At 44.0% G+C, this 12,502-nt stretch overlaps 1 protein-coding gene across 6 annotated transcripts in view; it reads left to right on the top strand.

Moving 5' to 3' along the window:
• TP53BP1 (tumor protein p53 binding protein 1) overlaps positions 1-12,502 on the top strand; it is a 115,370-nt gene that overhangs the window by 92,161 nt on the left and 10,707 nt on the right. For 5 of the 6 annotated variants that reach the window (XM_054701048.1, XM_054701055.1, XM_054701054.1 and 2 more), the window contains 5 exons: positions 913-1,065; positions 8,013-8,284; positions 8,933-9,082; positions 9,361-9,791; positions 12,055-12,246. In XM_054701048.1, the coding sequence (XP_054557023.1) occupies positions 913-1,065; positions 8,013-8,284; positions 8,933-9,082; positions 9,361-9,791; positions 12,055-12,246 (1,198 nt within the window). The remainder of the gene's footprint in view (positions 1-912; positions 1,066-8,012; positions 8,285-8,932; positions 9,083-9,360; positions 9,792-12,054; positions 12,247-12,502) is intronic. The other variant, XM_037502341.2, reaches the window with a different exon arrangement.

The raw sequence follows: 12,502 nt of genomic DNA, 5'->3' as shown, positions 1-12,502 counted from the left end.
ATTATTGAAAACTTCAGGTAAATTACTACTACATTGTCAGGAAACCCAGTATCACCATTATTGGGGAAGTACATATAATTCTTTTGAACAATTTGCGCTCTGTGACGCTCACTGCTTCAAGTAAAATCAGTCTGGCACAAGGGAAGTCAGGTGGGAGAAGGAGCTGCATTTCCTCAGAATTACAGAGCTGTTGGGGTGGTGGGGTGGGCATGGATGTGGATAAAGGTGCTGTAGGTGTTAGGGGGAAATATGTATGTCACAGTCATGAAAATGTAACTACTTAACTGATTATTCTTTATGGTACAACTAGATGGAAAATCCCAGTTTTCTGGTTTTGGACACTAGCTCAGCTCTTTAACTATAATCTTTCTTCTGGAATAGATTAAATATTTTATATTCTAGGGGAAATTAGTGTAGCTTTTCTCAGGTGTAAGGAAACTATCATTTAATGCAGGAAGAACAGATTGCACTGAGATTAGCAGTTACATCATTTTGGCTATATAAAGTTTTGAAAGAATACTTTCCTTTTATCTAAAGAGCTGTGTCTCAAGTATTAACTTGTGTACTGGTGGACAAGTCAGCATCAAAATCCAGAAAGATAAAATCGAAAAATAATGTTCTTTTGGGAGGCAAAATTTCAGTTAAATATCCTGGATTTAAGTGCTAGATGTTACGACTTTGATTTAGACAAAAGGTCATTTTGGGTGATACTGCTATAAATTCTTCCTAGTCTCTGGCTACACAGCTGTTCCATATTTTATTTATAGGTGAATAAAAAACAGTGCAGCTTGAAAATTCCATCAAATTAGATTTCTAGAAATTCTGAGCAATGCTTATGATAAAGAAGTTGATCTGGGATAGCGCCAGTCCACGCTGAGACTCATGCCTGTGTTTCTGTATCTTTTGTCACAGGGAGAGGAAGAGTTTGAGATGCCTCAGCCGCCACACGGCCATGTCTTGCATCGCCACATGAGAACAATCCGTGAGGTTCGCACCCTTGTCACTCGTGTCATTACAGATGTGTATTATGTGGATGGAACAGAAGTAGAAAGAAAAGTAACTGAGGTAATACATGCTCTGGATCTGTGTGGCAAATTTCTTTCGATAGAAAAATTACCATAGCGCTCTACTTCCAGCACCTACCCGCCTTCACCCCCTGTCCTGGCCTTTACTGCGTCACCAGCTGCTTAACACTGTTTTCCTTCATCTTTTTACTGGAAAAATAGTCTGGTTTTTTCCACCATTGGTTTGCCATATGGTCTTTGGTCACTTATTTAACTAGTCCCATCATGCTTATCTTTTACAAGAAGAAGATTGGTAAATTTCGTTCATGTATAGAGATTTTATGTATTCAGTGTTTGGGAACTCAAAGTTTAGCTTAGCTGCATGTGTTTTCTCATCATTTTCTCACGTTTTCACATTTACTCATTGTGTTCTTTCTTGGTCTCCATCTGTTTGTGGTTATGGATCAACCTGTGGGTAAGAGACACATCTTTATTTCTTTGTCGGCTTCATCATGGACTCATTCCCTGTGTCAACACAATATTGTGTTTGTTGATATTTATATTGGACAATATCATGTAGATTTTTACTTAGATTTAATACTGGCTGAGATGGATTTTATAGAATTAAAGAATCTGACACGTCTTGATTTATCAATATCTGGGAACCATTTTATTAATTGCTGAAGAAGCATGACTGTTTCCTTCATTCTGCCATCTAGCCACATGGGAAGTGGTATTCAGAGAGAAACTCTGGTGTATCGTTTTATTAAGGGGGACATAATTGTTATGGTTCATTAATGGGCCACTGGTGGATCTTGTATCAGAAAACATGACATTAATTTGAACAATTGTCTTGTAATCTTTATTGTACACCAAATCCCAGAAAAATTTCTTTTAAAATATTGATTTATCTTCAGTTTGATGTTGGTGGGATTTTTTTTCAGTATTATTGTTGCTTTGGAAAATTACAATTTAGCAACTTAGAAAAAAAATTTGAGAGAAAATTTTCTGACTATTATAGTGACAGGTACTATATAAAGACATATTACTTCATTTACTATTTCATATGATGCTTTCTAAAGTATATTTCTGGAACTACCAGGCCTGCTAGATAACCTCAGGGAAGGAACATGTTCTGTGGTCATAAATAAGTTTGAGAAACACCAACTGCTATAAAGCCCTCCCTCCCAAATGTCAATTCACAGTGCCTTTATAGTAAAGGCTCTAAGAAGTCCTATAGTAAAAACGTCTATTTTATTGTTTACTAGTACTGTTTCCTAAACTGACTTTTTTTTTTTTTGGGTTTTTTTTATTTAAATATTTTATTTCATATAATTCTTACATCTTTTTTCATCGTTGCACAATGTATGCATTTTCATTTTGGTTATATTCCCCATACAATTGCACCCCCCCCTTATTATTTTTTTTTAAAAATAATAAATTTTATTTTTATATTCCCCATACAATTGCAACCCCCCATTTTGACCCCAATCCCTCCCCTCCCCCCCCCCATCCCCCAAAAAGTGTCTCTGGTTCATAGTTTTTTGTTGATTTTGATTTTCACTTTCTTATAGTTATTCATTTTCCTGGTCCCTTATTTAAGTTTTCTAGATTCCTGCTATGAGTGAGACCATCCGGTATTTTTCTTTTTCTTTCTGGCTTATTTCGCTGAGCATGATCCCTTCCAGTGCCATCCATGTTGCTGCAAATTGCATGTGTTTATCTTTTTTGAATGCTGAGTAATATTCCATGGTGTATATGGACCACATCTTCTTGATCCAGTCATCTATTTTTGGGCATTTGGGTTGTTTCCAAAGCTTAGCTATTGTAAACAGTGCTGCTATAAACATAGGGGTGCCGGTGCTCTTTGGAATTGATGTTTCTGTGTCCTTTGGGTAAATACCTAGGCGTGGAATTGCTGGATCATATGGAAGCTCTATGTTTAGTAGGTCCAGAAATCTCCACACAGCTCTCCATAGTGGTTGGACCAGTTTGCACTCCCACCAGCAGTGCAGGAGAGTTCCTTTTTCTCCACACCCTCGCCAACATGCTGGTGTCCATGATGGCGGCGCGGCGGCGGTCCGGTGGAGAGAGCTAAACTGACTTTTAAAGTAATATTTGTTATTCTTCTCTGGAACATAGTTTGGAAAATTCTGTGATAATTAAATAAATAGTAAATGACATTGAGCACTAGCTGTATGCCAGACATTGTCATAAGGACTGTAAGTGACTTAATTAATCCTCACAACCATGCTGTGAGGTAGATACTATTATTTTATTTTGCAGATGAGGAAAAAGAGGCATAGCAAGTTAAAATAACTTGAGATTACATAGTTAATAAACAGGCAGTCTAGTCCCAGAGCCTGCGTTCTTAACCACTCCAGTATGCACCCTCTCAAGAGAAAGTGATGTGTGCCAAAAGAGAGGCACATAGCATAGTTCAAAGATGGAAGAAATTCATCTATAGAGAATTTTCTTTTTTTTTTTTTTTTGGTCTTTTAAAAATTTATTACTTATTTTTAAATTTTATATATGTTTTTACATCATTTTTCATTTTTGCACATGCATGCATTTCGTCATGGTTATGGTCCCCATTCAGTTCCCACCCTCCTTGTTTTCATCCTGCTCCCTCCTCCCCTCTCCCCCCACCTCCCCATAGCGTGTCTCTGGTTTATAGTTGCTTGTTGATTTTAATTTTTACTTTATTATAATTAGTCTTTTTCCTGGTCCCTTATTCAGGTTTTCTAAATTCCTGCTATGAGTGAGACCATCTGGTGTTTTTCTTTTTCTTTCTGGCTTATTTCGCTGAGCATGATCCCTTCCAGCGCCATCCATGCAGTGTTTCTGGATGAGGGTTAGAAAGCATTTGAGTTGAACACTGACAGGTTAGATATTTGGAATATAAGGGAAGACAGCATTACAGGTGGAAGGACTGGTGAGCAGATCCAGAAAGAGAGAGACATAAGAAGGAACTGTCTAGGCAGGTGGCATAGAGGTGTGTGAGGGTGTGAAGGTAGACACGGTGACGTCAGAGGACTCCGGAAACTTTGCTTCTTTCTTGTTTATCATCTTTTAAAGATTTTATGCATCTGTTTACCAGTGATTCTTTTTTACTGTGTTCCTAACATCATGGCCAGCACTGGGACCATGAAGATAAAAAGACAGTTATCCTGTTCTCAAGCTTACACAGGACATGCTCTGATTCCAGAACTTGCTGGTTGCTGCAGTAGAGGCACGAGGAGATGTGTTAGAAACAGGGACTGGAGCCTGCTAAGCCACCCAGAGGAGGCTAAAAGGCCCCACAGAAGATGTGAGGCAGGAGAAGGAGACATTGAAGGGAAGGTGAGAAGGGCATTGCAGGTAAAATGGAAAGTTACATTTGTAGACACTGTGGCTGCTTCATGACTATTTAGAAGTTCAAACAAGAATGGAAGGGTGTGACAGGTGAGGTGGTGCTTTCAAGATTGGTAAGGGCCAGGAACTTAAGACTTCGCATGCCACAGAAAAGAGTTTAGATTTTTATCTTCTGTGTTAAAAAGAGTCCTTGAAGAATTTTGGGGAAAGGAGCGACACGCTCAGATTTGCATGTTGGAGAGGTCAGACAGGCAGCAGTGCAACAAGAGTTGAAGTGGGTTGAGGATAGAGGCATAGTTTAGTCATAGTTTAGTTTAGAGGTAACGTGTGTCAGCTCAGCATGGTGGCAGTGGGGATCGACAGGAGAGAAATACAGGACTTCCCTTCTTCTTGAGGGATACTATCATTCCAAGAACCCCACTGGATGCCTGAAACTTCGGAGAGTATTTGTACTGTTTTTCTCTTTACACACAGATCTATTATAAAGTTTAATTTATAAATTTTTGGAGGAAGAGGTTGACAACAATAAATATAATAAGGTGGAACAATTACACTATAATAAAACTTAGGTGAATATGGTCAGTCTCTCAAAAATCCTGTTGTACATAATGATTTAGACCCCAGTTAACCACGGGTAACTGAAATGTAGAAAGTGAAAACAAGAAATCTATAGAGGGTGAAATTAATAGACTGATGAGTTGCTGAGGGTGGGAATTAAGGGAAAGGGAGGAGTCTTAATAATGCCTGGGCTTTTTATTGGGCAGCTGGATAGATGGTGTATGATATACTATAGGGAATAGAAATAGCACACTGGCTTGAGAAAGTAGATCTTTCATTCGGTCAATATTTACTGAGGGCCTCTTCTGTGGCAGGCACTATGCTAGATTCTAGTCAGGATACAGGCAGGAAAGATAATGGTTACAATCGCTGTCTTAATGGCTTCTGTAGTTTAGCAGAGGAAACACAGAGCAAGTAAGCAATATATTAAAAAGATCATAACAGGCCAAATTGAAGCCTGGGTCTATGTCATTATAAGAACAACTGCTTCGACAGTTGTAAAAGCCAGTATAGCTGTTAACTGTTCTTTGGGCCAATTCTTCAACCACCTTTTAGGCAAGTCTTGACCCCCTGTCCTTTTGCTACAGCCAAGAAAAGGAATTGGCTGAAATTTTTGCCTCTTAACACCCGTTTTTAGTGACTTTGGCAGGTTATGTTGGTTTGGGTCCAGCTGGTGCAAACAAGTTGGGTGGTTGGAGAATAGCATGTTAATGATGAAGATTTGGGAAGTGGTGCAATTTCTGGTAATGACCCTGGAAACAGATGGCTGAGGTAGAGAAGAGAAAAGAGTTACTGGTGATAAGCAGATCTGGACGCTTGGGGTCATCTGGATGGGACAGCTGATGGAAATTAGCCACAGAAAATGATGACAGAGTGGGAGTGGGGAGGAAAGGGAGGCAGTAAGAGTTAAAGTCTTCATGGATTAGAGGGAGCTATTCGTGAGTGACAACAAGGAACAGGGAGAGGAAAAGTTTGCAGTCAAGTGGTGGCTTGGTAGGAGCCAGAAGCGGTGAGAGAAAATGCTCTGTTAATGGCATTGGGAGCAAGGAGGCCTCTCCCTTCAAACTCTTGAATTGAGGTTTGTTTGGGAAAAAAAAAAAAAAATGAGTCTCTGCTGGAGAGATCTGCAGGGGATGTGAGATGTATTGGGATATCTGGTTCATTCATTGAAGGCAAGGAAATGAAGAGAGGTTGACAGATTGGATGGGTTAAATTTCAGGTGTCTGAGTCATCCAGGGGCAGAGTTTAGTAGGTTTCTATATTTGAGAATTTGGAGCTGAGTCGTCAGTGTATTACTGGTAGACAGGCAGGGATGAGTCTAGGAAGACTGGACAGGGGGAGCTTAGAAGAGTGAGAAAAGGAACGAGAAAACAGCTGGGTAATAGCAATTTTAACGGAAAAGGCAAAGAAAGGAACCCCGCAAAAAGCATGAATAGAAGTACCTGAAGCGGTAAAATGAAAGGAAATTTTATGGATTCTAGAGGGAGAGAGTTTCAAGAAGGAAGTGGCCAGAAAATAATCATTTAAACATCTTTTTTTTTTTTTAAGATTTATTTATTTATGCATACAAGAACTGGGGTATAGGCCAGAGGTGTGGGGAGAGGTGAGAGGATTCACCAGAGACAGAGTGGGAAGCAAAACAGGAGGATCTACTGAAATACACAGCTGAGGGGAGCAGCGGGCGAGTCAGGAGAGGTCTGCTGCACCATGTGGGCAGCTCCCTGGCTGGGGATCGAACTCGTGCTGCAGTAGCTGCGGATAGCTTCATAGGTTGCATCTTAACCCCTTGCGCGACTAGGGAGGCCCTCATTTAAGCATCTTATGGCATTATTTAAATGTGTATTGCAGATTCCCCAGAGGGATTGTAAACTCTTCCTTGGAAAGAGCCTACCTTATACTTCCACATAATCTTCTGACGCTTAGCATAATATTGCATGAATGGTCTAGAGCAAGAAGGCAAATGTATAGTACCTGTGCTATAATTTCTTAGCCTTGTGTCCACAGAAGACATTGCTGATTAGTCCTAGAATTAAAAACCTGGGATTTAGCGTGATAAGCTGCTTAAAACAGGTCCAGTCAACTGCTGCCCATCCATCAAAGTATGTGTGCGTGTGGGATACACTCAGTCTGACATCCTGTCCTTTCTAGATATGAAAAATTGAATATTTTGATTTTAACCTTTTTAGTCTTCATTTTTCTAAACAGAAGTCATGATTATAGTCTGTAATTTTTATTTCCTTGAGCACTTGTTGAAAGGTAATGTAAAATACCGAATCTCAAACATTTAATGTTATCTACTGCTAGTCAGACACCCAGAAGGACTCCTAACCACTCACTTCCTCCTCTAATCTACCTTCTTCCTTAGCTGTCTTCTCTCAGACAGGAGTTACTTCTGTCCTCAGGGTTAGAATCCTTGCTGGTTACTGGGCCTCCCCGGTGGCGCAGTGGTTGAGCGCTGGGTTGCGAAGCTGCCGGCGACCTCTGCGGCGCTGGTTCGATCCCCGGCTGCTCCCCGGCCACCTGAGGAGGGTCCCACATGGCGCGCAGACCTCTCCTGCCGCCCACTGCTCCCCTCAGCAGTGTACTTCGGTCCTTCTGCCTGCTCTGCTCCCCGCTCTGGCTCTGGTGAATTCTCTCACCCTCCCGCGCTTCTGACTCTACCCAGTGCTTGTATAAACAAAAACAAACAAATAAATAAATAAAACATGCCTCTATTAAAAAAAAAAAAAAAAAAGAATCCTTGCTGGTTACTCATTAGCCAAAGTTGTGAACTTGTCGAAAAAAAAAAAGATAATTTAGTTCATGATAGAAGTCATTTTTTAATTCAGTCAAGACCACTTTTCTTTCTTTCTTGAGATACAATATATTCTGAGTAGAATGCACTGATCACAAATGTTTAATTCCATTGGCTTTTACACTTATATATACCCACTGCTCAAACAAGATAGAGAAATTTCCGTTGTTCCAGAAAATTTCCTCTTGAGTCCTACTGTTCTGAACTGTAATTTCTTGCTATCTCCAGGATTTTTCCACCGTCACATTAACATTATGTTATTGTGGTGTCCTTTAGCTTTTGTATCCATTTTTTCCTTGCAGGAGACTGAAGAGCCAATTGTAGAGTGTCAGGAGTGTGAAACTGAAGTTTCCCCTTCACAGACTGGGGGCTCCTCAGGTGACCTGGGGGATATCAGCTCCTTCTCCTCCAAGGCATCCAGCTTACACCGCACGTCAAGTGGGACGAGTCCGTCAACCATGCACAGCAGTGGCAGCTCAGGGAGAGGAGCCGGACCAGTCAAAGGGAAAACCAGCGGGACAGAACCCGCAGATTTTGCCTTGCCCAGCTCCCGAGGAGGCCCAGGAAAACTGAGGTGCAGACAGGGTCTCCAGAGAGAGAGCCACAGCAGGGGAAGGGTTGCTGACATTTTTATATCACAGGAAAGGGGAGTAATGGGAAACCCCCCCATCCTCCATCTGGGATGAGTCAACTCCTCTTCCTCCCCTTTTGTTCCTCTATTTTGGGTTTGCATGAGAGTTCGGGTAGAGTCCGGTGCGAGCTAGGCTTCACTGGGAAAGAACTCTCAGAAAATGTTGCAAAACAGGTGGGGGACTCTGAGGATGCTGGCACAAACTCTTGCCACCTCCATTTTCTGCAGTCTTTTTTGGTTTGGAATACGGAGAGTTTGAGGTGGTGGCCCCCAAGTTGACACATCCCTTAGCTTTTTGTTATCCTTTGCAGGTGTTCAGAGCCTGAAGTTGAAGAAATGGCAGGGCAGAAATGGGTGTGCTGTCTCTGACAGCAGCAGTAGGGAGCTTGGTCAGGAGGGACTAGACACCCCAAGGGGAGGGTGTCCTTTACTACTGTCCTGTACTCCCCACTCCCCGACTGATAGTGATGGGGGTATGTGGGCCAACTTCCTGTTGCCCTAGAGGCCGAGCACATGTTCACCTGAGGGCCAAGGGGAGAAGAAAGGATTCAGTGGCAGGTGCTGTCAGACTAACCTATCTTCATTCTCTAGTCCTAGAAAAGGGGTCAGTCAGACAGGGGCGCCAGTGTGTGAGGAGGATGGTGATGCAGGCCTTGGCATCAGACAGGGAGGGAAGGCTCCAGTCACGCCTCGTGGGCGCGGGCGAAGGGGCCGCCCACCTTCTCGGACCACTGGAACCAGGTACCCGGGTAGTGTGAGATACACTTAGCCTGTGACTTGTTAGAAAAAAAGGGAGTAGAGAAAAGAGGGGAATTCAGAGTATGTGGGGTGTCAGGAGGGAGAAGAGGGGCCCACGTGACTGGGGAGTGGGCAGGGAGCACAGTGAGGCCACTGAGCGACCAGGCCTCTGCCTGTCTTGGGGTTATCAAAGAATGGGCTGAAGGAGTGGGGAAATCGGTAGACAAGTACTTCTCTCTTCCTAGTCTCACTGCCTTCTCCTGTCTCTCCTCTCTCTGTAGAGAGACAACTGTGCCCGGCCCCTTGGGCGTGGAGGACATCTCATCCAGTATGTCGCCAGACGATAAATCCTTCACCCGTATCACGCCCCGAGTGCCCGACTCCACCAAACGAGCAGACATGAGCTCTAGTGTTGTGCGTCGAAGCGACTCTCCAGAGATTCCCTTTCAGGCTGCTGCGGGCCCTTCCGATGGCTTAGATGCCTCCTCGCCAGGGAACAGCTTCGTGGGGCTCCGTGTTGTAGCCAAGTGGTCCTCCAATGGCTATTTTTACTCTGGGAAAATCACACGAGATGTCGGCGCCGGGAAGTACAAGTTGCTCTTTGATGACGGGTATGAGTGTGACGTGTTGGGCAAAGACATTCTGCTGTGTGACCCCATCCCGCTGGATACGGAAGTGACGGCGCTCTCGGAGGACGAGTATTTCAGCGCAGGTAATGACGGCGGCAGAGGCCAGATACTGACTGCCCTGGGCAGCCCTCTCCGGTCAGGAGTTCCCAAAAGCCCCACTCCAGCCTGATTACTTTTCTGGTCTCTACAGTCACAGATTCCATTCCGTCAACACTGGTGACTCAACCACTGGCTTTTTTATTTTTTGTTCTTTGTTTTTGAATGAACTTCTAATTTTGAAATATTTTTTATTTACAGCAAAATTGCAGAGTACTGAGTTCCTATATAGGCCTCACCCAGCTTTCCAGCTAACACGTTAACATGAGATGTTTGTGGCTCGTTACTCTTAACTAAACTGTGGGCATTATTTGGAGTTCACCAGCCGTGCCCTGTTCCTGTTCCAGGACACAGTCCAGGCTTACCCCCTGCTGTTAGTCCTCATATGTCCCTTGATCTGATCTGTGGCCGCTTCTGAATCTTTCTTGTTTTTCACGACCTTGACAGTTTTGAGGCGTACTGGTCAGGTATTTTGTAGAATGTTCCTTCATTCGGTTTGTCTCATGGTTTGTCCTGATTAAACTGGAGTTATGGGTTTTCAAAAGCAAGCTACGGAGGTGAAGCACCTTTCAAAACCGTTGTAAGGGGAGGCGGGTGTGTAAACACGCACAGCGCATGACTGGTGCGCAGGTTAAGGTGATGTGTGCCAGCTTTCTCTGCTGTAAAGTCAGTGTTCTCCCTTTCCAGTCTCTTCTTTCACCAGTGTCTTGTACTGCCTGCCTTGATGGAAACCAGCTAGGAAGCTATATTGAAATAATTTTGCTTAGGAAGTTGCTAGTGCCGTGTTTGTGAGATTGATGCCCATCATTTTGGTTTGTAGAATGACGTGCTCCCCCCCACACCCCCCAACCCCTTCTTCCCCCACTTTTTTTTGAAGTAGCCCGTTCACGGTGGATGGCGAGGGATTTCCTGTGATTGTTACACGTGCTGTAGTTCTCTGATGACATTGCGTTTTAGTGAACTCATCTGGAGACACGTTTATATTGAGTTTGTCATTTAAAGACATCTTTTGGGTACCCTATTATTTGTTAAATGGGCCATTTCACCTTGTAGTTCTGGAAAACTTAGCAGCACATGAATGGATGTCTTTTATGGCTCGTGACTTGGTTTGTATCAAATGCATTTGATGTTTCAGGGATAAAGCCTCTCTCGGAGGTCCCCGTTGGGCCCTCTGAAGTCAGACACCTCTGTGCAGAGGGGCTCATGGGCAGCAACGGGTGGGGATTGTGTCTCATTCATTGGGGCCGTTAGTGTCAACACTAGATTGCTTCTCTTTCCGGTAGCGCCGCATGGGAGTTTAGTCCACGGTAGGAAGTACCTTGTTGGCCTCGGTGCCTTGTGCTTTTGAGGGGGTTTGTATTTGGCCTGGCAGTAGTGAGTTAAGGTAGGAGATGCGTCCGTGAGGGAGAGAGGAGGATAGTGTGGCGGGGATAAGGAGAGCCAAGGCCTGTCTTCCCTGTGTTTCCACGGCGGCGCGCTCTCTGGTGCTCGCTAGCCTTCCGTTCCCGTGTCGGCTAATGGGAGAACCTTGTTTATAGGACTGAAAAAGTGTTCCGATTAATGCCCCGTGTTTACTTTGTGTCCGTGTGAACTGTTCACGGTGGATAGCGGGGACGGAGTGTACCTTTTACATGGGGGGCAGAGTCAGGTGTAGGCTGGGGCCTCCAGAATCCCAGCCCAGCTTCCTTCTGTCCCCCACATTTATGTTCCTCCTCACCCAAAGGGGTGAGCTTTCTGTAGTGGAGCAGGAGCAGGGACGGAAGATTAGGCAGGAGGAGCAGGGTTTGTTTTCTTCCGTTCTTTGTGTCTGTTTCTAGTACATAACAAAGGACAGGCACATGCTCTCAAAATCTCATGTCTCCTACAACTTAACTCAAAAATTATCACTTAGCTTTCAGACAGCCAAGAAGAACAGACTTAGTAAGTCATAATGGGATCATTAAGAAGCCATTTCACTTCCAGAACCATTGGGCCCACTAACAGCTCATGGAGACCGACTCTAGGAAGCCTGATAACTAAAGGCCTCCTCCTGTTGAGACACTTCCCATGTTGTGGAAACTACTCAGGGATGCATGGGTAGTTGTCTGTACCCTAAATATTGTTGCCTGGGATTCACAGTTGGGATTTTAAGTTCTAACTTGGGTCCACTGTTTGAGCTCCTGGTTCCCCGACTCAGACCTGCTCTGCAGAGCCTGGTGAGTGGATGCTGAGGAGCCTACAACAGCAGCAAGCCTTCTTTTCCCCACCCAGGTGTGGTAAAAGGGCACAGGAAGGAGTCTGGAGAGCTGTACTATAGCATTGAAAAAGAAGGTCAGAGGAAGTGGTATAAGCGAATGGCGGTCATCCTGTCCTTGGAGCAAGGAAACAGACTGAGGGAGCAGTATGGCCTGGGCCCGTATGAGGCAGTAACGCCCCTCACCAAGGCCGCAGATATCAGCTTAGGTAAGACCTTTGGCCCCCATTTTGCTTTTGGTGGGAGGAGTGGTTTCTAGAGCAATTGGTAATGCTTCCAAAATCTTCGATTCCTGTGTGGCATATGAGAAGGTGATACGTTGTCGTTCTCTGGCCTTGCTGCCTACCTCTGGTAAAGACTAAAACAAAATATGGTGACCTTAACAAGAGGTTCCTGCCCCCACGGGAGGTGGAGGAAAGGGCACAGTGGTAGCTGGTCATTCTGCCCAGCTTTTTGGAGTTCAGG

The sequence above is a fragment of the Talpa occidentalis genome, unplaced genomic scaffold (assembly GCF_014898055.3).
Source record: "Talpa occidentalis isolate TD23 unplaced genomic scaffold, MPIMG_talOcc4v2.1 talOcc4.11, whole genome shotgun sequence".
NCBI lineage: Eukaryota > Metazoa > Chordata > Mammalia > Eulipotyphla > Talpidae > Talpa > Talpa occidentalis.
The sequence above is the reverse complement of the archived record's forward strand: the minus strand, read 5'-3'. Positions and strand labels throughout refer to the sequence as shown.